The 23,613-nt window shown below is 45.2% G+C and overlaps 1 protein-coding gene across 4 annotated transcripts in view; it reads left to right on the top strand.

Moving 5' to 3' along the window:
- The window catches only part of ZMYND11 (zinc finger MYND-type containing 11), an 89,257-nt gene that overhangs the window by 48,450 nt on the left and 17,194 nt on the right, over nucleotides 1-23,613 (top strand). For all 4 annotated transcript variants that reach the window (XM_085864184.1, XM_085864169.1, XM_085864176.1 and 1 more), the window contains 6 exons: nucleotides 5,614-5,701; nucleotides 7,214-7,269; nucleotides 16,608-16,685; nucleotides 18,851-18,969; nucleotides 19,152-19,395; nucleotides 23,485-23,556. In XM_085864184.1, coding sequence (XP_085720310.1) covers nucleotides 5,614-5,701; nucleotides 7,214-7,269; nucleotides 16,608-16,685; nucleotides 18,851-18,969; nucleotides 19,152-19,395; nucleotides 23,485-23,556 — 657 coding nt within the window. The remainder of the gene's footprint in view (nucleotides 1-5,613; nucleotides 5,702-7,213; nucleotides 7,270-16,607; nucleotides 16,686-18,850; nucleotides 18,970-19,151; nucleotides 19,396-23,484; nucleotides 23,557-23,613) is intronic.

Genomic DNA, 23,613 nt, shown 5'->3' with positions numbered 1-23,613 from the left:
AAATATCCTGAAGTACATTCCACAGTTCTATAAGGTTAGTTGGGACTTGGGACCCTCTTGTTCTGAAACAATCTACGTCGTCAAGTTTCCAAGTAATCCCATATGGCCTCGATGGGACTCGTGTATCCGTACTCTGGGGTGGCCATTCTTACACTTGGAGCACACCAGCTGTAAAATTGTTCTCCAAATACTGTTTAACTATGTTGGAAGTGTGATTTGGATTATTATCTTGTTGGAAAATGAATTGTCTTCCAATTAAACAATATCCATGAGCAACTGCATGGTGATGCAGTATCTGCTTGCACTTCTCATTTGTTCATGTCCCATTGATTTTAACATGTTTTCCTACACCAAAAGCTGAGATACAATCCCAGCCAGTCTCAGAGCCTCCCCGTGTTTTACAATATTGCGTGTCATCACATTCTCCAAGTCTTCAGCGTACGAACTGGTGTATCTGATCCAAAAAGTTCACACTTCCATTCATCAGACCAGAGTACCTGATCCCATTGTTCCGTCGCCCAATCTTGGTATTATCTTGCAAATTTCAGTCTTTTCACCTTGTTCTGTGGTCTGAGCAGTGGTTTCTTTGCTGCAGCTCTGTCATGGAAACCTGCTGCAATCAGCCTTCTGTACACAGTCCTGGATGAGATGTTCATGTTCAGGCCTGCTCTCATTTCATTTGTCAACTGCTGAGTTGATTTTTTTTTTCTCATGTCGGCTGAGCAACTTCAAGTGCTTGAATTGCCTTGAGGAGGTTCTTCTTGGTCTTCCTGACATTTTCTTGTCTTGTTTCTTTCATGCGTTGCAAAGTGTACCTCACACCGTTGTAGGAGATCTTCAGCTTTTCTGCTATTGTCTTCATTAGTGTGCCCTTCTTCTCGCAGAATTTGGATCTTCACACACTGTTCTGTTGAAAGTTGCTTCCTTGGCACCATCCTGAAACCACTCATAGACTTCCAAGCAAGGGTACAAGCAGATTAAAACTAATGTCACATATTCATGATTTTTCAACTTTTATTGTGGTTTCTTGTAATTCGCATTAATGCAACTGGTGTTGATTACTTCAATAATTTATGATTATTTAATGTACAAAAATCCATCAACTGTTTCCTGCATATTTGTTTTGTGCTAAGTGGATATGACCAGCACATGATGAATGATGACATAATATGTAGAGCAAAAATAAAACTTTTCCAGTTTCCAATTTTTTTTTTGTACCATGCTTAAATGTAACTGTGATATTACAATTGACTTTCAAAAAAACGTGAGTTACTCTCTCAGATGAAATTCCAAATTAATGGCGGACAATGCGCACGCAGGTCATGAGGAGAAAAACGAGAAATTTAGCTCTTTTAAAACCAGCGGGTTTATTCCCGAACCATAAACAAATAAAAAGAATCAGGGATGGTGATCGTGAGGAGATGTTGCTGGGTTGGGATGGGAAGGAAAGAAATACAATTAATAACAAATTGTATCCATCCATTGGGACCATACTCTGTGCAGAGCATTGGTGCTGCCTCAGCAGTCTCCAATTGGGCACAGTCCTGGACGGGTCGCCACTCCGACACAGTATACCAGCATGCTGGCACTCATTTTACCGACCTCGGAAGGATGACAGGCCAAGTTAACCCCACCAGCTATTAATTCAACAGCTGAGTGGCATTTGAACTCAGGATCCTAGCATCCAAAGCCCACCACCCTAACCATTAAGCCAACACCAGGCATACAAATTGTATGCAGTGAGGTAAAAATTATTGTAAAGAAACTAAGGTGTCTCACTCCAGACTCGATCACAGACTAGAAAGGGACAAAACTGGGGGACTCGGCTCTGGTGGTCGCGGGTGGAAGGATGTGTGTGGAACAGCCATGCGCGGGTGAAGAGATGATTAGCAGGACGATGAACAGGCTCCGCACTAAGGCAGGCAAACAACGATCTCAGAGCTCTCCTCCCTCAGCACTCGTTCTCCTCAGTTGCTGTTCTCTTCAGAGCTCCTTTTCTCCGTTGTGTTGTCCAGACTCCGCCCTTTGGGAGGCGTTCGTAGCTCTGTCCTCTCTTCTTCTCTTGCCAAGTCTCCTGGTGTCGCCAATTTGAGGTTTACATCGGGGTTTATACACACTATTTCCTTAACTATAATCCCTAACTGATTATTACCATGCACCATCCCCTGTATGGTGCACATGCAAACAAAACATTCCTTAAGCTGCCGTGTCCCAAATTATTACATCAAGATGGGCTCACCAATCATACACGGACCATGCAGTTTAATACGGTTGCGGTATTCGCGCCCGCCGGCGTGCTGACGGCCACGTAACTCGAATCGCGGCACGTCGCCCACCGGACGGACAATCCAGTCGTGACCCTCTCGGACTAACGCCGGGAACCAGTCACTGGTGGACCTTTCAGTCTCACCGCGATCGAGCCAATCAGCCCCCGCGTGGGGTAGGGTTGCTCGCCAAATTCGACCTACCTAAGTACCCACGCGGAGGGTAGACCGGGCGATCGCACCTCGCCGCAGGTCGACTTCGGACACGGGCCACTTAAGCGACCCGTTCCGTACTATCAGAATAACCGAGCGGTGTTATCGTCGACCTCGACGGTTCGATTAATTATCGGGCGTATTCAGCCCACTACCAACCCTTTACGTGAAGCAAGATGAGGATTCAATGGGAGAAATGACGAAGCGAAGCGGGAAACAGTTCAACAATAAAGCACATTTATTCGCGGCACACGGGAAGCACCCATTCAATTCCACCAAAAGCACACAGAAAAGACACAATGCAATTTACACAAAAAGCAAATGTAAAAGCGAAAACACAATGCAGAGCTAATACCGACTACCGAGCACACGGCAACACTTATACAATTCTACTTCACAGACGGCGCCGACAACACATACCCAAAACCAAGGAAAAGAAATACCCTCAAGGATGAGGCGGCCTGAGGCCGAGACCGGGTCGGCCTACCCGTCTGGTGATGAGACGCGGAGCGGCGATGGCGCCTCAACTCCGCGGGCCTCGCGGACAGTGTCTGGTAGGGGGTGGGAAAGGGGCCCCCTTGGTCGCACTATCTCAGCGCGGGGGGAAACAGGAGGGGGTTGCTGATGCTCGGGGTATAGAGGATCTTTATTATCCCGCGACGAGCGTCTCCACCTCGGCCAGGTCGCGCTGTCGGCCTCCCTCGGGTGCAGCTCCCTGCACGACGCGAGCACCCCCTCGTCTGGTGTCGCCGCCTTTCCACAGCTCGTCCCCTCCGTTCCGACTCCAACGCACACGACGAGCAGCTCCACCACCCGCGAAGTCTTGACTCTCTGTTTCCGACTCTCCTACTCTCCGCCTCTCCGCCTCTGGACTCTCCGACTCTCCTCTGACTGACGAACACGGTCCTTTTATCCCCCCGTAGCTTCGCCTTTGACCCCCTCCCTTTGACCTTTCACCTCGCTCCCCATTGGCCCGAGAAAAAGTGGGCGTGAAGGCTTTTTGATCCATAAATTTGCATATATCGATCGTCCTGGAGGCGGGGCCAAATCGCCCCTCGCTCACCGATTGGACGGCAAAAAGTGGGCGTGTGTCGTTTTTGATCCGTTTTTGAAGCACAAAATCCGTGATTTTGTACACGCTGTTCGGCGCGCGCCCTGCACGAGTCCAACACCGGTACCCACAGGCGGCGCAAGAACGGTGGCGATGCGACGGTTGCGAAGTGTGACGTGAAGGTCGTGGCGGTTGTGGTGAAGCGGCGTTGTGGTTGGTGGTTGATGTTGTGGTTGTGCTGGTAATCATGGCGGTTGGTCCAAAATAAAGATAGTAAAAGAAAAACGGCTATCCTGAAGAGTCGCAGCACGCATAAATGACATGTATTCCCACTAGACAACGGGTTTGGGCCTAACTACACATATACTTGCCGAGATACCTCACCTAAGGGACCTGAATGGTGGTTTGCGAATTTGGTAACCACAACAATACATTTCTGTCTGGTCTGAGAATATCTAACCCCCCACACAAATGCAGCTAATATACTGTGTATGTATGTATGTATGTATGTATGTATATGTACATATATATCGATATCTCTATTATAATACCAAGCTTGCACACTAAAAACTCGGCTCGCCGTCACACGATCCCTATGAAATTGCTGTGGCATTTAGCGGACATGCCGACAATGTTTGGGAAGTCTTGGCGTTCCATAGTACCACTTGCATTTTGCACAATGCGTATTTTTGTCATTCCCCGTGTACGGTCTGTCGTCTGCTTCCAGCTATGTTGTACTGCTATGCCGTGCATGTGCACGGGTATCGCTAGTATATATAAAGATTGGGGTGGTTGGGATTACACATTTTTAAGAAGAAGGTGCTTACAGCGAAAAGTAATTTTAAAAAAACAACTACATTGACTCCGTTAATTTGAGCAAAAAGCAAGAGCAGACCCGGTCTCGTGACCGGGTTAGGGTTAGGCCTATAGGCCTTGTTTGCTTTATTCACAAAAAAACACCCATGGGAATTAATTGTCATTCCATTGCTCCTTGACTATCAATTCTCTATGTTTGGTTTTCTGTTTATGGCAGAGAGTGTATACAATATTATGTTTGTTTTTGCTCTTGTGTTGTGTTGGGAAATGCTTAATTCTCCCCCACACTTTTTGAAAAAAAATGGGGGGGGGGTGATATTGTAATCGGCCCTGTCTCTGTCTGTCTGTCTGTCCGTCACACGATCTGCTAATAAACGGTTGTGTGGAAATTCACCAAACTTGTTGTTATGATCAGCACATGGCAAGAAGGTACAAGAGCAGCATCATTCTTGGCCCCCGCCCCCCTGGGGCAGGGTCAAGCGATCAAGTACCAAAAAATGCGTTTACGGACACATTTTTAAACATTTTAAATTGAAACTTTGTATATGCAATCAATATTGGGAGATACATGAAATGTATCACTATTTTTTTTTCTTTTTGGATTTATCCCCCGGTTCCTGCCACTGGGGGTGAGTACTTAAGGTCACAGGGGGTTTTTTTTGTTTTTTTTTAAACTCAGTTTGGTATTGGGACATTCCTGGTGGAACGACTTGCCATCTTTCAACTCTGCTTTAGGTGGGAAGCATGGGGGATTTGCGATGGCGTGCCATCGACTTCACTCTCAGTTTTGTTTGCAAAGCTTTCCTGGTTAGCATCCAGGGTAGTCAAAAACAAAAACCCACCAATCACGATTTTCTGCAAAAATAGAGAAATAAAATAACAGAAAAAAAACTTGCTATTTTTAATCACCAAATTACAATTGACCACTTGATTGCATGGCATATTATCAATCGCTAATTTGACATTTTTACTGAATTCGCTTGATAAATTATGCGGTGTTGAATTTATGTACTCCATGTAATTGGCTTTTCCTTTTTCTTTTTTTTTTTTGGACCGCCCTACAGAAGAGAATGCAAATGTATGGGATTGCCACACGCATGATATGCTGATTTCTTTATTTCTTTATTTATTCTGAATTTCTCAACTGTTCCTCTCAAACCTAAGCTATTTATTTACTTCATCCTCCTGATTTTTATGAGCCCTCAAGTACTGTAGTTTGAGACTACTGTATCTCCTTATAACCAGTTCACATTTGTTTGTACTGCACAGAACGTGGAGGATTGCTTATACAAAACTATTGAGGAGTTTCAAGGAGACACTCAGCTACTTCTTCATAATGCCATTCTCTTCTATGGAGGTAAGGTTAATCAACTTTCAGGCTTGAGGGATGTGGGTAACTGCCATTTATAGGCAGAATTTTAACGCCTATCCCACATTGAAGCAACCACAGAGTGTCCACTAGCACCTTATATAGACCAGATCAGGCATTAAAGGCAGATTGACAACTCCCTGAAGGTCATTTGTAAGACAGCTGCTTTTTATGAAAATCCAATAATGATGTGTACATTTTGCTGATGTGAACTTTGTTTCCAGAAACTCAGAATACAAATTCTTCATACTTTTAAGCTTGGATTTCATAACCTGACAAGAAGTCCAGAAGGCCTCAACTCCACCCTAAATATAAGTAGAATGGCACTTGGTAGGGTGCATACCTCCGCCAGGTTGAACAGTTTACATTTTGTATCCCACTGATAGGTCAGATCTGCATCTGAACCCAAACCAAAATCTAATCAGATTGTTCTTGTCACCTACCCAACTCATCCACCAAGTTTTGTCGTAATCCATTCATAACTTTTTGAGATGGTGTGCTCTGCATCAATTTTGGCCCCATTTAAGAAAATAAATAATTCTCATCCGGATTCGGATTCAAATCTTCACCAAAATTGAATCAATTCGTCCGTGTTGCACACCCAACCTCTCCACCAAATTTCATCCAAATCCATGCACAACTTTTTGAGATATCCTGTTCACAGACAGACGAACAAACAGACAGACAAAGATGAAACATAACCTCCATCTTCCTGACACGTTGATGTAGGTTATTATGGCAATGCTGACTCCATCTTCCAGAGTTATATAACCTTAAATTAGCTGAGGAATGCAAGGTTGGCGAGAAATGAGTCGTTTATTTTTTACATGTGACACATACCTTGTACTTGTCCATTATGAAAATTTGAAGAAAGACCTGGTCTGACATTGCATGCCTCGACTGCATCTGCTTTTTAAAGCCAGTTCAGAAATGTTGTCTGCTCAGGATAACTCATGCCTGATTGTGAAGCCGAAGACGTTGACAAAGTTTAGTCGCAGGCGAAACAAAAACATTAATGAGGTTTTTATTTTTTTTTAACCACAAGCTGAGACTCACTGTTTTATATCCCATTCATTAGATGTCCAACACTTATTTTATTTGTGGCTACATAGTTCATTGAACTTTTTGCACTGAACGTCTAGCTTTTTGGCTTGTAGCGGTGCTGCATTGTCAAGCATGTTTTATTTGGTAGATTGGAACATACAACATTGATTTTACACCATTGTTTAAGATAAGTTCCTGTAATTCTGTCTACATCATGGTGTTATACTATGCATTTGCATACTTTTGAAGAATACAAGTTGGTGTCCTCATGACAAATAAAGAGTTGACTATTTGACAGAATACGATGTGAGTTTTGATCATCCATCACTCCTTTGTTTCACATTTATTGAGCCTGCTCCACATACTTACCTGCTTACCTTCTTTCCAACCTCTTCTATTTGCATAGTTTCAATACCTGTTGGGGTAGATCTAATTTTTTGTGTTTATCTGGAACAGAGTTCAGCCCGCAGTCAGAAATGGCCCGGGGGCTGTACCGAGACACAAAGCATGAGGTGAGTTATTCTCTTTTAAGAAAAATGAGGAATTTTTTTTGTATTATTTTATTGATTGCTCTTTTGTTCAAATATATTGTTATATGTATGGAAAAGGTTTGAGGTGGTGTAAGTGTATTGAGAATTTTTGCAGGGCAGGGCCTCCTTATGATGTGTGTGAGGCCACCTATCGATAATTTAAAGCAATTAACCTGTCCCATAAGCCTGTGTTAACCCGTCTCTCCTTCCTTTTTATGATGAAACCCACTGCCCTCTCCGTCCTCATTCAACTCGAACCCCGATCTCCATCACCATCAAGTTGCTTGGGTCTGGTTTGGTTCGCCCAACATGTGGGAATTGTGCCGAATGCTGGCAAGGATATGTCATTGCGGACAATGCTAGACAACGCACCATGGGCGTGTTATGAAAGGATGCTTGCAGGCACTGCAAAGTGAGAACAAGTGTAGTGTAGAGAGTGAAGTACAGTCAGTTGATGTGAGTGAGTCGAGAAGCGTTAGGAGGAGAAAGAGTTGGAAGAGTTACAGGAGCGACGCAAGCTGCCCGAGCACCATACTCTGCATCAGCTTGCCCGCACCTGCGGTAGATACAACAGCAGTGATGAATACTGCATTTTTGGACATTGCGGACCACAACTCTTGCCTTCCATTTTATCCCACGTTACTTTATCTACCCTTGCTTGAGGTTTATTAGTCCCCTACCGGTATCACCGGAGGGCGTTTCATCAATTGTTTTTTTCAGTTCTGTCCTTTCTAAACTTAGAAAAGATCACATATTATACGGCGTCAGTGTTCAGCTGCCCTGACTCCACCCCACTGCTTGACACAAATTGGCTGAACAGCTGGGCTGACTTCACTCCAATGAAAGCATGCGCTGCCACTGCATGAAGCATCACAGATTGGCAGGCCTCAGGCTTTAGGCCTGGGTGTTAGTCCATGGCCCAGACCAATTAGAATGATACCAGGTATATAACCATGATGTATTATATACTAGCAAATGCAACCTGTTGCTTCACTGATGGGGATATTAAATGGGGGAGAGAGGAGGGAGAGAAAGGCAGGATGGAGGAAGGGGAGAGAGAGGCAGGAGGGAGGAAGGGGAGAGAGAGGAAGGGGAGAGAGGTAGAGAGAGGAAGGGGGAGAGGAGAGGACAGCGGGAGGGGAGAGGAAAGGGGAAATGGAGGAAGGGGAGGGGAGGGGGGGAGAGATCGATGCCTCACCAAATGTTGCTATACACTGCCTGAGGTCGGGTAGAGAGAGAGAGAGAGAGACAGAGAGAGTGAGAGTGGGGGGGGGGGGGGGTGGAAAAAAAGATAGAAAGGTGAGGGCTGGAGGATCGGTTTGCAAAGAGAATGATATTGTTACGGTTGTGGAAATTCACAGATCACCATTCAGGTTCCCCGAAGATCAGTTATGTCGATAAGTGTGTGATCCAGGTTAGATTTCCCCACCGATGTATAACGGGAATTGTTCGTGTGCCGGGCTGTGAACCTTTGAGGTAGTGTTATTCTTTTCTGTCTTTTATTTTAAACAAATATCTCCTCACCATCTTCTCCACAACAAACAAACAAACATCTCCTCACCATCTTCTCCACAACCACCATCATCTCCTCACCATCTTCTCCACAACCGCCATCATCTCCTCACCATCTTCTCCACAACCGCCATCATCTCCTCACCATCTTCAACACGTCCGCGTGAAGCCGGTGATTTCAAACACGGCCGTGTTTTGACGGTGATTCCGAACACGGCCGCGTTTGACGGCAAGGTCGGATCAAAACGGCGAAAGGGGCGCAGCCAGCCGGGGGTGAAGGGTCGAAGGTGAAAGAGCGAGCACCCCCCCCCCCCCCGGACCCGATAAAAAGCTGTGCTGGAACGCCGAGAAGCCAGTTGTTGGAGTGTTGGAGTCCGGGGAGTCCAGTTGAGAACGAACGAGTGGAGAACGAGCGGGAGTTGAGGAGAATGAGTTGAGGAGAACGAGTTGAGGAGAACGAGTGGGAGCCGGGAAGAGCGCTTGGAGAGAGCATTCGAGTTCACGCTGTGCTGGTTGTGTGGTTCGTTGGATGCCCGTTGGAGAGTTCGGAGGTTGGAGTGGGGGCAGAGACACCGAGGGTCGCCAAACCAGGTACCCCGCTCGGTCTCTCGGAGCCCCTTCGGTCATCCCGGCTTCGAGCAAATTATAAAGGCTCACTAGCTCGGTTCTTCCCTTCTTTCTTGGGTTTTGCATGAAATCTGTGGCGCCTTGTCCAGAAGTAACAAACTGATTAAGTGCATGTACATTACATAATAGACATCGGCTGTAGGTTTTTGCTCGTGTCTTTTTCCCCATCCCCCTCCCCCCATTCATTGCATTGCTTGTGTTTGAATAAATGTTCCCCATTTTTGAATGTTAACCTGCTCGTCGTGTCACTTTCTGCCATTGACTGCCATAATTGCGTTCGGGATATGAGCTGGCTGATTATAAGCCGATAAAACGTACATCTGGTCCGACGGGGCTTGGCGATATAAAACTGCTCGGCAATCGCAAACGGAACGAGCTGCTTAAAGGGGCTGTCACACCTTGACGTTTTAGCCAGCGTATGGCAAGGTCTCAAAATGTATGTAAAACGCTGGCGGAGGTTGAACTATTGATGTTTTTTTGAAAGTTTTGGGTGTATAATAACTTGTTGAACGTATGCATAACGTATTAGTAACGTACACAGAACGTTTCAATCACATATAGATAACTTATACCAACGAATGCTTAGCATGTTGTCGGCGTTCACAACCTATGCCCAGCGATAGCCTAATTTATGCATAGCGCGGCAGCGTATTGCCGACAATCACGTGGCGTAGGCTATTCATAGGCTGCGGATCGACGATTCAAATCATAACCGCAATAGACATCGAAGTGTGAAGCCGCTGTCACACCTTGACGTTTTAGCCAGCATACGCCGACGTATGAAAAATTTGCCGAACCAAGCTGGCGAACGTCAAATACGTAATGGGTAAGTTTTGTATACGTTAAGAGCACGATGGCATACGTCGTAGTACGTCGACAAATTTTCAGCATGTTGAAAATTTCTCGACGGACTCGGCGTATGACACACGTTCCGCATAGGCTGGCCATAAGTTGTAGGCACGTTACGCGATCGTTGACACACGTCGACACATGTTACTTGTAAGTTACTCATAAGTTGAAACACTTCGAGGTAATGGTTAGCGTCAGTGTTCCAGACTCCCTGGGTTTTTTTTTTTTTTGGTTTTTTTCTTCGGTATAACGGTGATGTTGACACTTCGATTTCTAGTGCGGTTATGATTTAAATCGTTGAGCGGCAGCCTATTAGTTATATTATATTGTTACGGCTGTGGAAATTCGCATTACACCATAAAGGGCCCGTAGGTGAGATATCTTTAAGTACATGTGTAGTTAGCCCAAACCCGTTGTATAGAGGGAATTTATGTGATCCATTCGGGCTGCGATCCTTTGAGTTAGGCGTTTTTCTTTTTCTATCTTTTATTTCAAACACACAACATTTCAACAACCACGCCATCCCCATCACAGCGCCAACCACACTGCAACCACGCCACCTCCACCATCTACGCTACGACATCTTCGCCACTCACCATTCAACAGGCTCCGTGCGGTTACGATCTCCGCGGAGGAACAAACAAAAACTAACAAGGATGCTCGGTGGGCTTTTCCCGCCTGTTTTTCCCATCTGACTTCCCCGCGCTTTGGAGTGGAGGAAGAGCGATGCAGGTCAAAGGTCAGAGGTCATGTAAAGGTGGGGCCTCTTTTTGGGGGAATAATTCTCTGGCTCCGAGCCAAAAACTGACTCCCTCAGCCCCCGGACGGAGCGGGGTGGAGGGAAAGCGTGAGGGAACGCCTTTGTCGGGAACCCTCTCGAAGGAAGGTGGAGCCGAGAACGGGGCGGGGCGAAGGGCATAGCCCGGGCGATAAAAGACGGACACGGGCGGGCGCAAGGAGCGCTTTTTCTTCCTCTTCGTCTTGGCTGGTGGTTCGATTGGTTTTTGTGGAGAGTTGGTCTTCAGGAAGAGGTCCTGTGCCCGCGCATTGGCGAGCGGCCCTTTCACAAAGGCATGGACGGGAGACGCGGCGGCGCCCGTTGCGAGGTGTACCTGTGCGTCCGGACGGGGAGTGCCGGAGAGGGTTCGCCGGCCGCGAGAGAGGTTGGGGCCGGGCGCGACCACGCTGACGGTTGCGGGAGAGGGACTCACCAGCCAAAGGGAAGTCGCGACTTCTTTCTTTCTTTTCTTTGGGGTTTTTGTATGGATCTTGTGGCGCCGTGTCTCATAAAGTAGAACTGTTTTTGTGTTGCGGTGTGTACGCGTATTCGGTTGTAGCTCTGCATCGTTTCTTTTGTTTTAATTGCTTTATGTGCATTTTTATTGTGTATTGCTGTAAATACGTGCCTTACGTGCTTGTCTGTGTGTGCGTGTGAATAAAATGCTTGCTTGTTGAACTGTGCCCGTTTCGCTTTGTCTTTTCTCCATTGACCCTCCATCTTGCATCACGAAAAGGGGTTCGTAGTGGGTGCAACATCCAAGTAATTAATCGGAACCGTCAAGGCCGACGATAACACCGCTCGGTTATCACTGTAGCACGGAACGGACCGCTTAAGCGGTTCGTGTCCGGAGTCGGCCTGTGGCGTGGTACGATCGCCCAGTCGACCATCCGCGCAGGTACTTAGGTAGATCGAATTTGGCGAGCAACCCTATCCTGCGCGGGTGGGCAATTGGCACGGTCGTGGTGGGGTTAAACCCCCACCTGTGACTAGCTCCCAGCGTTTTTCCGAGAGGGTCACAACAGAATTGTCGGTCTGTTGGGCGACATGCCGCGATTCGAGTGACGCGGCCGTCCGCACGCTGGAGGGCGCGAATTCACAACAATATTATAACCGCACTAGAAATCGAAGTGTCAATATCACCGTCATACCGAAGGAAAAAAATAAAAAAAACAGGGAGTCTGGAACACTGACGCTAACCATTACCTTGACGTGTTTCTACTTATGAGTAACTTGCAAGTAACGCGTGTCGACGTGTGTCAATGATCGCGTAACGTTCCTTTAACACGTTACTCATAGGTTAGAAATAAGTTTTGGGTACGCTAAACATTACCTCGATGTGTTTCGACTTATGAGTAACTTACAAGTAACGTGTGTCGATGTGTGTCAACGATCGCGTAACGTGCCTACAACTTATGGCCAGCGTTATGCGGAACGTGTGAGTCATACGCTGGCATAGGTTGGAAAATTTCAAGCATGGAAAATTTGTCTAACAGCTCGGCGTACGACGACGTATGCCAGTGTATTACGACGTATGCCAGCGTACTACGACGTATGCCAGCGTACTACGATGTATGCCAACGTGCTCTTAACGTTTCCAAACTTACCCATAACGTATTCGACGTGTGCCAGCGTTTTAGCAAAATTTTTCATACGTCAGGCATACGCTGACTAAATCGTCAAGGTGTGACAGGGCCTTTAGCGGCTCGTTTTCTTGCAGGCTCCGTCGAGGTATAAACTCCCGGCATTTCTGTCCGCGCAAATAATTAGGTACATCTACAATTCGGTGATCGACCCTGTAGCGCATGGACAGAAGAGTTGGCTGGTTTATGGTGTGTTAAAAACACCCGTAGCTGGGTTTCGGCGTTGATCCGGAAGCTGCGACTCGATTGCTCGTTCGGCGGGCGCACGCGGCCGCAATTGAGCTAAAGGCGGTCGCCCGCACACTGGACGGGCGGAAATATACAACAATATGTTATGCTTAATGACCGATCACAAAAAACAAAAACTCATGTCAGAACATTTACACACACGACGACACAACAGAGTTTGTAAAGTAATCCGCTGGCACGTCTCTAAAAACTTTTTATATTCTAGTTCCAGAGAATTTGTGGGAACATGAACCAAAAGCAATCACTGAAAACATTGAGGTACCGCTCACGTCTGAAATGACATTGAAGTACCGCTCACCGCTCACGTACCCGGAGACGTCTGAAATGTCAAATATGTCCGAATTGGACAAATTAACACTTTTTCAGGAATCTTGCCTGCTTGTAAGTTCGATTCTGGAGCTTAAATTTTGTAATTTTTCGTAGTTCAAGAGATTCTCGAGGTTTTCACTTGCAAAAATGAAATAATGCCACAGATGCTGCCATCTCCGGGTGTTTATAAGCATTGCATTGTACCAAGCGATTTGTCGGTTTGATGAACAGACATTCGATGATATGAGTGAGGAAAGTGGGAGAAAAACCCAAAAACTTCATTGTGAAGAAATCATTCCGGCCTATTCCAAAGTATGGCATGGTTGAGCAGGTCAAAAAATATGGTGGTTTCAGACCCCAGCAAGATTACCTGAGGTACACCTTAAGACCTCATAGAAAACGGTGACTGAGGATGCACCTGATAAAGGATATAATTAAATAAGGCCGTTAATTACCTTCAAAGGGGGTGTTTTAATTAAGCCAAACACCCAATTTTCACTCTTGGCACTTCCTTGAAGTTTTCTTTGTTTGCATGCAAAGTTTCAGGCTGCAAGGTTTCCTGATATGGGGAGTAATGGAGGACACACATTGACTGACACACATGCACACGCACACGCACAGACACACATACACACACACACACATACATACATACATACATACACATACATACACATACATACACATACATACACATACATACATACACATACATACACATACATACACATACATACACATACATACACATACATACACATACATACACATACATACACATACACATACATACATACACATACATACATATACATACACATACATACACATACATACACATACATACACATACATACACATACATACACATACATACACATACATACACATACATACACATACATACACATACATACACATACATACACATACATACACATACATACACACATACACACATACATACATACATACACACACACACACATTTATTAGTATCGATGCACAGAAGTCGTATGCATGTTTTTGCTTCATGCATGTACATCGGGTTATTTTTAATCTGAAATAGGAAAAGCCAATAAACGAACAAAACATGGTGGGTTCATGTTTCTTCTTCTTCATTTTGATTCCGGCATCTGCTTGAGTGTGCGTGAAATGCAAACAATTTTTTATTTCCCGAACCTGCAGGGGACATGTATTGCAAAGAAATTCTCGCTCTCGTGTCTTAATAGTGTAGTAAGGCAGTGTTTAGATAAGATCAACATTTACCATGCGTCTTTTCAGGATTCCATAAGGATTTTTGCCCTCATTGGATTCTTGTTGTGTGCCATTTATTCTTTTTTGTTGTACCACATTTGTTTTTATCCAATTTTCTTTATTTTTTGTAAAATGTTTTATCTAACCATGAGTGTAGGTATTGTTGCGGGGCCGGACGTCGGCCGCGAGTACGACCGCTAGAGGGAGCTGCGGAGTTTGCTCGACCGATCACCCGGAATGCATATCTTACTTTTTCAGAAAATTTCGAAGAATACGGTTCTCTTTCGGACTGTGAAGCGTCAATATTTCGGCCACGTGGTACAGGGTTATTTACCAAATGTTCAAAATACCTAGAGACCACGTGGCAATCTACCGAGTATTCACACTCTCGACGGCACCCGTACGGAACGAGCTGCTAAGCGCGCTCGACCTGTGTGCGATCCGAGCGGTTTAATCGCCGAGTTTCGTCGGTCCAAATGTCCCCTTACAGCCGTAACTGCTTTTACTATTTCTCCAACACGCAGCACGTTCAGCCAATGAAGGAATGGATACGAACGAGCCAAAACATTTAACAAATGGGGTTTATTTATACAATAATGGGGGGAAACTAGGGAAGCACGCAAGAAGCAGAACTAAACCGAATATTAATAAGCACGTATGCAAGGTATATACAGCAAAAGCACTTATACGATTTACTACTTGGCAGACGGGCCCATGGACGCACACACGCACCCAAAGATGACCGGACAAAATGGTCTTTATTGAGGCCTATCTCGGACCTGTCCGCCTCATGCGGTCTTTAAGCTGACTCGGTCTGGCGAGAGGCGAGCCGAACCCAGACACCGGCGGGCGACCCTTGCGGTTCCTGCGGGGACTGGCGTCGCTCGAGCTCTCGGTCGTGGTGAGGACGACAAGGACGACGTCGACCAAGACCAGCCAGACAGGCTCCCTGAGACGAGCGCTCCAGCAAGATGAACGCTCCAGCAAGATGAACGCTCCAGCAAGACGAGATGTCCAGGTCGGGAGATGCCCTTTTCTGACCACCTTCTTCCTCCCCTTTTATGCGCCCCTGCCGGCTCGACCCCTCCCCCACTCGGCCCACGGAGAATCCCGGAGCAGAGGGTTGTCCTTGTTCTCTGCAGAACTGTTGTAATGGTCGTTTCTGTTGTCGTTGCTGATTTGTTTTCCAATAAAAATCCTATCTATAAAAATAAACCACAGCGCATGAACATTTAATTACCCATTAGACAAGGGAAAGGGAGCTATCTATAAAACACATACTTACCGATATAACTAATCTATAGGACCTGAATGTTGGGTGCGATTAGTTTCCAAATTCGTAACAGTATCTCCTTTTCCTACCATCGGGCTATTAGGAACAATAGGTGGGCCATCTTCTCACACTTGACTTTAAACTTGATGAATAACAGCTCATGGTCTTGAAAAAGGGGTGTCGAATGTAAATTGAAAAGCAAAGAAAGGGGAATGTATGGTGTGTACATGGTTGCAAGAAAACAGTGCTTTTCTGCATACGGAATGTAGAGATGTCTCAAGTATAACTTGCTTGTGATTTGATGTCTAATGCTTGTGCACGATGGAAGAACGAAAAAGGTTGTTTGTATTTAGAACATCATCTAGCTTGGACCAGGAGGCGATTCTGTGTAATATGATGTTCCACACATTGTTATGTGAGTGGATGAGAATGCTTGCACCAACACGGTGGTTTTCATTCATGAAGGTAAATTTGTCATGAATATTTTGTGGTCCACTATATTTAAGTATCAGTCTAAGCCACAAACTATACCTCCCACTACCTTATGAGTCACATTGTACTGGATAGCATAATATGGGATGTAATTGCAGATTCCTCGTGTGTTTTGCCGCATTAATGACTACACATCTAGAAGTGCCAGAATATTTAGCAAGATTCCATCTCTCGATGTTCCAATTAAGATATTTTAAATTTATTTTGCTTTTTTTTTTTCTTGTTGGCACTTGAAAGTTTTTCTCCACAATCAAAGCAAATTGATGGGTTAATGGGGGAGGTGAGTCACTGTTCTGTGGTTTTCATGGATTGCTTGAACCATTTTCTTCAGCTGAATGAGCTGCAGCTGTGCAAGATCTGCTTCTTCATGTCCAATGCTCGCCCTGAGAACTGGTTCTGCTATCCATGTGTAAGTGCAGCGTGAGCTCTGCTCATTGCTCACTTTTGTACCTCCACTGTTGTTCTTGTTGCTTCATTTGAAATGGTTAAAAAAAAATGCTTTGTATTTTTTCAGTCTCAACTGCATTCTTTTAACATATAATTAGGTGGAAAGGCTACCAAAATTTGAAAGGGTACAAAATATGTCAGGTAGGTATGAGAGTAAACAGGAAATGCACATTATCTGTGACACTGAAGGATGGATGAGTGAAGAGCAACATTGGACAGAAGTTGGGAGGTTCCACAGCAGTGTGGGGTTCGAGACATGGAGGAGATGGAAAGCTCGGATTTATGGAGGCAACAAGGAGCTGAAACACCAGATGATGAATACATGTCTGTGATGCTATGTGACAGGTGGCAAGGAGTGAAAGGCCATTTGGTAGGTTGTTGAAGTCCAAGAGTTCACCAACTTGTCTATCGTGGAGTAAGAGCAGAACTTGTGCCTCAGCTTGTTGATGAGCAATCCTAATGATACGCATGGCTTCAACATCAACTGCATTTTAGAGTTGCTCAGTGTTCAGAATTTCGATTTCAGAAGTTTTTGTTGGCTGTGGCTTATCAAGTCTCTTCAACCATAACTTGACCTTCTGGACCTACTGGTAGTTCAAATTCTGTAGATATAATCAACAGCAAGACATTTTACCAGGCTACTAGCACATAAGGGTCCAAAAGAATGATACAGATTTGGTGCCCTTACCTTTGTGTGCTGTCTAATCTGAGTTCGATTCTTGACCTGACAATAAACTGTCATAACTACCAAGAACTGCTTTGCAGACAGAACTTGCATCACAAGCTGGGTTGTGTATGTATGGACTTTAAACTGCATGGGTTACCTCGATGCTGGCATTAGTTGTTGGACATGAAAATCCATGGTGTTTTTGCAAATAATGGGCAAGTGATTGCCGGCACTCTGAAGAAATTCCAAATTGCTCTTCAAATTGACTTCGGTCGAACATCAGGCCTGGTCAGCCGGTTTGTGAGAAACTTGGGCCAATCTTCCCACTCGGTCAACTCCACAACAGGATGGGATTAATTCGAGCTATTCATGAAGTCGTAATAGTTTATAGTTCCAACACAAAGGGCCTACCATTATTGAAAGATACCTTGGGAACGTTTGAACCAACAGCTCAACTGTGAGCTGTTGCCTCCATAAATCCAAAGAGCATGCTTTACAGCCTATTACAAAATGTTTTTTCTTCTGTACACAAGCGAGGCTCATGGAAGAGCAAGGTAGTGCTGCCAGTGGGACAGACATCAATGGAATGACCAAACAGGAGAAGAGGGATTAGGGGAGGAAACACTGAAACTTGCAAATAACTAGAGCGAAATTGATTGCGTGCCATGGTAAATCCCCATGCTTCCCACTTAAAGCAAATTATATGATGGTAAAAAGTTCCACCAGGAATGATCCAAAATCAAATTTTGAGTTTCAATGTTTCCCCCATTTTTACTCCGATGAGCCTCAGTCCCCACCCCATGTTGTATGAACCAGGGGGTCAAATCAAAGCAATTGTTACTTATTGCATGCATTTCCCAATGTCGATTGCATTTACAAAGTTCCATTGAAAAAGTGTTTCAAAATGTGCCCCTAATTGCATTTTCTGACCTTTTGACTGCATCCCAGGGAGCAGGGCCCGAAACGACACTGCTCTCGCAACTGCTACGTGGTGATCATAACTACCAAGTTTGGTGAACTTCTGCAATCTTGTATTGAAACTTTGAATATGCAATCAACATTGGTGACGCATGGAATATGTAACGATCGTTTGGATTTGACCCTAGTTTCATGCCCCACGGGGTGGAGAATTAAGGGCACAGAAGTCAAAATGGGGGGGAAATTTTTGACTCAAAATTTGATATTGGGTCATTCATGGTGGAACCTTTTACTACCTTTCAACTTTGCTTTCGGTGGGAATTTGCAATGATGCACCATCGACTTCGCTCTAGTTGTCATTAAATTTAACTGATCAGTTCAAATTCAAGCCAAGACCACCCAGTTACCAACTGAGCTATTCTGCTGAACCACAGGACAGCGGGTACAGAGCACTAATTTAAATGGACATCGCTAAACAATTCCATGAAATGAACACATTGTAGACAAGCTCCCTTTTATTGTATGCTATTTTATATGACCAGAATCCTCCTCATGAGCTTGTTTGGGCTCGAATGAAGGGATTTGGATACTGGCCAGCCAAGGTGGTTCAGCGTTTAGAAGAACGTGCTGATGTGCGCTTTTTTGGACACCACCACCAGCGGTGAGCCACATGTTGGTTTGAAATCTTCAGCACTTGTATTTTAAAGTTGCAAGCTATTGCAAAAATAATAAAATATTCACTTGTGATGCATTGTAATTTAAAAATGCCAGCTTTTGTAAAAATGATTTTTGTTGGGAAGACGTTTGAGGTTGGAAATGGTTTGTTGTGCCATGCCATTACAGGGCCTGGGTACAGATTGACTGCATTCAGCCAATAACTACCAACTTGCATGATCTGGTAGTGAAACGCAGCCGTGGCTGGAAGAAGGCATGCTCTGAACTTGAGCGACACCAAGAATTTGTGCGCGGAGGACGTGTCTGGCGCCTCCGAGAGACCAGTGTTGTCATTGCTGGTGGAAATTGTGTTGGAGAGGAAACAGAAACCGGGATTTCTTCAACAAGCTCTGAGCAAAACCGCCACGTCTCTGTACGTCATAGGATAACCTGTATGTTTTTGGGAATGAATGAAAATTGTCTTGGTTTATCGAACATGAAGGAAACTTTTGGCACCTGGGATTGAACAATTTTATATAAATAATCAATCCTAGATAGCTGCTTGAACAATCCATTACCAGGATAATTTTTTGTTTTTGAACACTGAATCAAGGCTCATGGAAGAGTTAGAACACCGAATGGATCAGGATGCAACAGAACAAAAAGAACAGTAGAGAGGGGTTTGGGGTGGTGGTGCGCGAGTTAACGAAGGAAGAAAAGATCATGGTTTTATTTCCAAAATGAAAGCAAAATTGTAGATTGAAGCAGATCATTATTGAAATGAAAATGCAAATTCCAAGAAAGATGGAAATAGGTAAGGAGAAGGTGGCGTTGTGGTGTGGAGTGGATGGCAGGCGTTAATTGCATTAAAGGAGATCTCTTTGGTGCGCCTTTGGACCACAATCCAAAAAGGGTTGTGTGCCACAGTCAACCAGAGCTTGCAAACATTTATAATCAACATCAATCTTGAGTCGTGATTTATCTGCCTTGGGTCTATATCAGCAAGAAGCAAAATGATTTTTTGAGTACACAGTCAAGGCTTGTGGAAGAGAAAATATGAAACATTTTGTAAATCCCTGAAAACTCGAGGTGATGAGGACTGCAAGAGTACTTGAAATACAAAAATCCCTGACTGGCAGAGCTAGAATGAAATGTAGAATTTGAAACAAACTTGCATTGAGTGTGTACTTGTCGCAGAATCCCCATCTTGATTCCATTGCTGCGTCAATTTTAAACATGCTTATGAAGATCTTATCAGTGCGACAAGTGTAGCTTGATGCTGTTGCATCTGGATGCTCTTGCTGAGACAACACTGATGATAGATGCATAAGAAACACGTTGCATTTTTTTTGTGTGTGTGTCTGTTTATTCAGCTCAGGAAAAGCAGGTCTTGTTCATAAGCATTTGTTGGTTTCCGCAGGTCGACTGTTCGCACATTATGTGAGTGTGACGTGACTTGTTTAGGCCTTTGCATTTCAGCGACATTCTGTGAACAGGTTATCGTCGAGTGTTATCGGCAAAAAAGTGACGAAGCAAAACGGATCAGAAAAGTGGCAAGAGCAATCGAGTTCGAAGCTTTTGATGAAAGTTCTGACAAAACGACAAGATATTCATGATAAAAATTGCAGATTGCTGATGAAAGTTTGGGCACCAATTTATGGATTTGGATACTCCTGCATAGCTGTTAAAAGTTCTCCCAATGATTCTTTCTGCACAACGTTTCTGTTATTTTTGGGGGGGGGGACAGACAGCACCCAATGTTATTGTCTGTAAAGGTTACCCTGACCGTTTGAGGTACGTTTGGTCCATATTCTATCGGATAATCAACACAACTCGCTCACCGCATCTTGCCTCGGCTGATGCATGTGTATCAAGTTCGCAATCGTGCTCCCAAGTCTATACACACACCTTGAAAACAATTAAAGATGTTAAAAGAAATTAACAAAACAAGAAGGGTCCAGCAAAAATGAATTTTCAGCTTCTGCATATGTATCATTAGCAAATTGAGTGGATTAGCCATTTACATTGAACTAGGAATTCCATGAAAGTATTGTTGCGGTATTCGCGCCCGCCGGCGTGCGACGGCCACGTAACTCGAATCGCGGCACGTCGCCCACCGGACGGACAATCCAGTCGTGACCCTCTCGGACTAACGCCGGGAACCAGTCACGGGTGGACCTTTCGGTCTCACCGCGATCGAGCCAATCAGCCCCCGCGTGGGATAGGGTTGCTCGCCAAATTCGAACTACCTAAGTACCCACGCGGAGGGTAGACCGGGCGATCGCACCTCGCCGCAGGTCGACTTCGGACACGGGCCACTTAAGCGACCCGTTCCGTACTATCAGAATAACCGAGCGGTGTTATCGTCGACCTCGACGGTTCGATTAATTATCGGGCGTATTCAGCCCACTACCAACCCTTTACGTGAAGCAAGATGGGGATTCAATGGAGGAAAAGACGAAGCGAAGCGGGAGAACAGTTCAACAATAAAGCACATTTATTCGCGACGAACGGAAAGCACACAAATACAATTCCACCAAATGCACACAAAAAAAGAAAACACAATTCCATTTACACAAAAAGCAAACATAAAAGTGAAAACACAGTGCAGAGCTAATACCGACTACCGAGCACACGGCAACACTTATACAATTCTACTTCACAGACGGCGCCGACAACACATACCCAAAACCAAGGAAAAGAAATACCTCAAGAATGAGGCAGGCCTGAGGCCGAGACCGGGTCGGGCCTACCCGTCTGGTGATGAGACGCGGAGCGGCGATGGCCCCGCAACCCGCGGGCCTCGTGGACAGTGCCTGGCAGGGGGTGGGAACGGGGCCCCCTTGGTCGCACTATCTCAGCGCGGGGGGAAACAGGAGGGGGTTGCTGATGCTCGGGGTATAGAGGATCTTTATTATCCCTGGTGTGCGTCTCCACCTCGGCCAGGTCGCGCTGCCGGCCTCCCTCGGGCGTGCAGCTCCTGGCACCGCCGCGAGCACCCCCTCCCTCGTCCGACTCTCTTCAGCTTCTCCAGCCACTGCAGGCTTCGGGCTCCAGTCTTCCACACTCGTCCCCTCCGTTCCGACTCCTTCTCGTTCTCGACTCCCTCTCGTTCTCGTTTGCGACTCTCCTCTGACTGACGAACACCGTCCTTTTATCCCCCCGTAACTTCGCCTTTGACCCCCTCCCTTTGACCTTTCACCTCGCTCCCCATTGGCCCGAGAAAAAGTGGGCGTGAAGGCTTTTTGATCCACAAATTTGCATATATCGATCGTTCTGGAGGCGGGGCCAAATCGCCCCTCGCTCACCGATTGGACGGCAAAAAGTGGGCGTGTGTCGTTTTTGATCCGTTTTTGAAGCACAAAATCCGTGATTTTGTACACGCTGTTCAATGTGCGCCCTACACGAGTCCAGCATCGGTGCCCATGAGTGGCGCGAGATGACGGTGATGCGATGGTGGCGAGTTGTGACGGTAAAGGTCATGGCGGTTGTGGTGAAGCGGCGTTGTGGTTGGTGGTTGTTGTTGTGGTTGTGATGGTGGCGATTGGTCCAAAATAAAGATAGTAAAAGAAAAACGGCTATCCTGAAGAGTCGCAGCACGTATAAATGACATGTATTCCCACTAGACAACGGGTTTGGGCCTAACTACACATGCACTTACCGAGATACCTCACCTAAGGGACCTGAATGGTGGTTTGCGAATCTGGTAACCACAACAGTATTATCAACCCTACATTACATTAAAATGATTAGTTTATCAACTGAATATAGATGTTCTTTATGCAAATGTGACAAGAAATTTTAAAATGGCTTGTTTTGTATTGCGTTTTCTAACGACTGCTGGGTTTTTCAAACTCAAAACATAGCTTGTTTTGGATTTGGTTCATTTGCAGCTTCCCCGAGGTGTCATTGGGCTGGAAGGTTGGCTTCAAACCATGCACACTTCCTTCAAACCTTTCTAGCTTGGGTTTGAATCTCGACCCTGCTATAAACTGTCATTGTGGCTTTTCAATGCTGGAACGAAGCATCAGTTTGTTTGTCGTCCCTCCAATGGACCTTAAACTAGGTATAACATCTGCTAGCATGAGTCGGTATACAATAAAGGTTCCACAATGTTTTTTTTTTTTGGAAAAGGCGGCAAGCTATCGTTTGCACCTGGAGCAATGCACCCTCGGCAGAAAATCTGGGCCCTTGAAAAGTACCCAACGTGGCGAGTGGCTACCCATCAAGGGTTGTCACCTTTGCCAAGAGACTACTTCAACAGAATTGACGCTCTGTAAGAGTATGGTACATTGATGATGATTACGATGACGAGGTTTCAGTGTATTTGATCAAATGTGTGTGATCAAATGAATATTCTGTGTGTGCTGCTTATATTTTAGTGCTTTGTAATTTTCTCATCGAATAATTTTTGGTTTTTTTAGCCTCTCTTTGTCCCTCCTTTTCTATGATTTCTTACATTTTCTCCCCGACTTTTTAAACGATGAACCTGAATGCTGTTGCAATTTGTTCCATTCCACAGAGCAAAAGTCACCATGATGTAAAACATAAGAAGATTTCTCGCCTTTCCAAGCCTGAGAGGGCTTCTAAGGAGGTAGGTAGTGCTTGCTACTAGCCTTTGTACCATCATTGTTTTTTTTTTGGCATTGTC

The sequence above is a fragment of the Eptatretus burgeri genome, chromosome 2, assembly GCF_056783735.1.
Source record: "Eptatretus burgeri isolate ZD-2024b chromosome 2, Ebu_testis_v1, whole genome shotgun sequence".
Classification (NCBI taxonomy): Eukaryota; Metazoa; Chordata; class Myxini; order Myxiniformes; family Myxinidae; genus Eptatretus; species Eptatretus burgeri.
The sequence above is the reverse complement of the archived record's forward strand: the minus strand, read 5'-3'. Positions and strand labels throughout refer to the sequence as shown.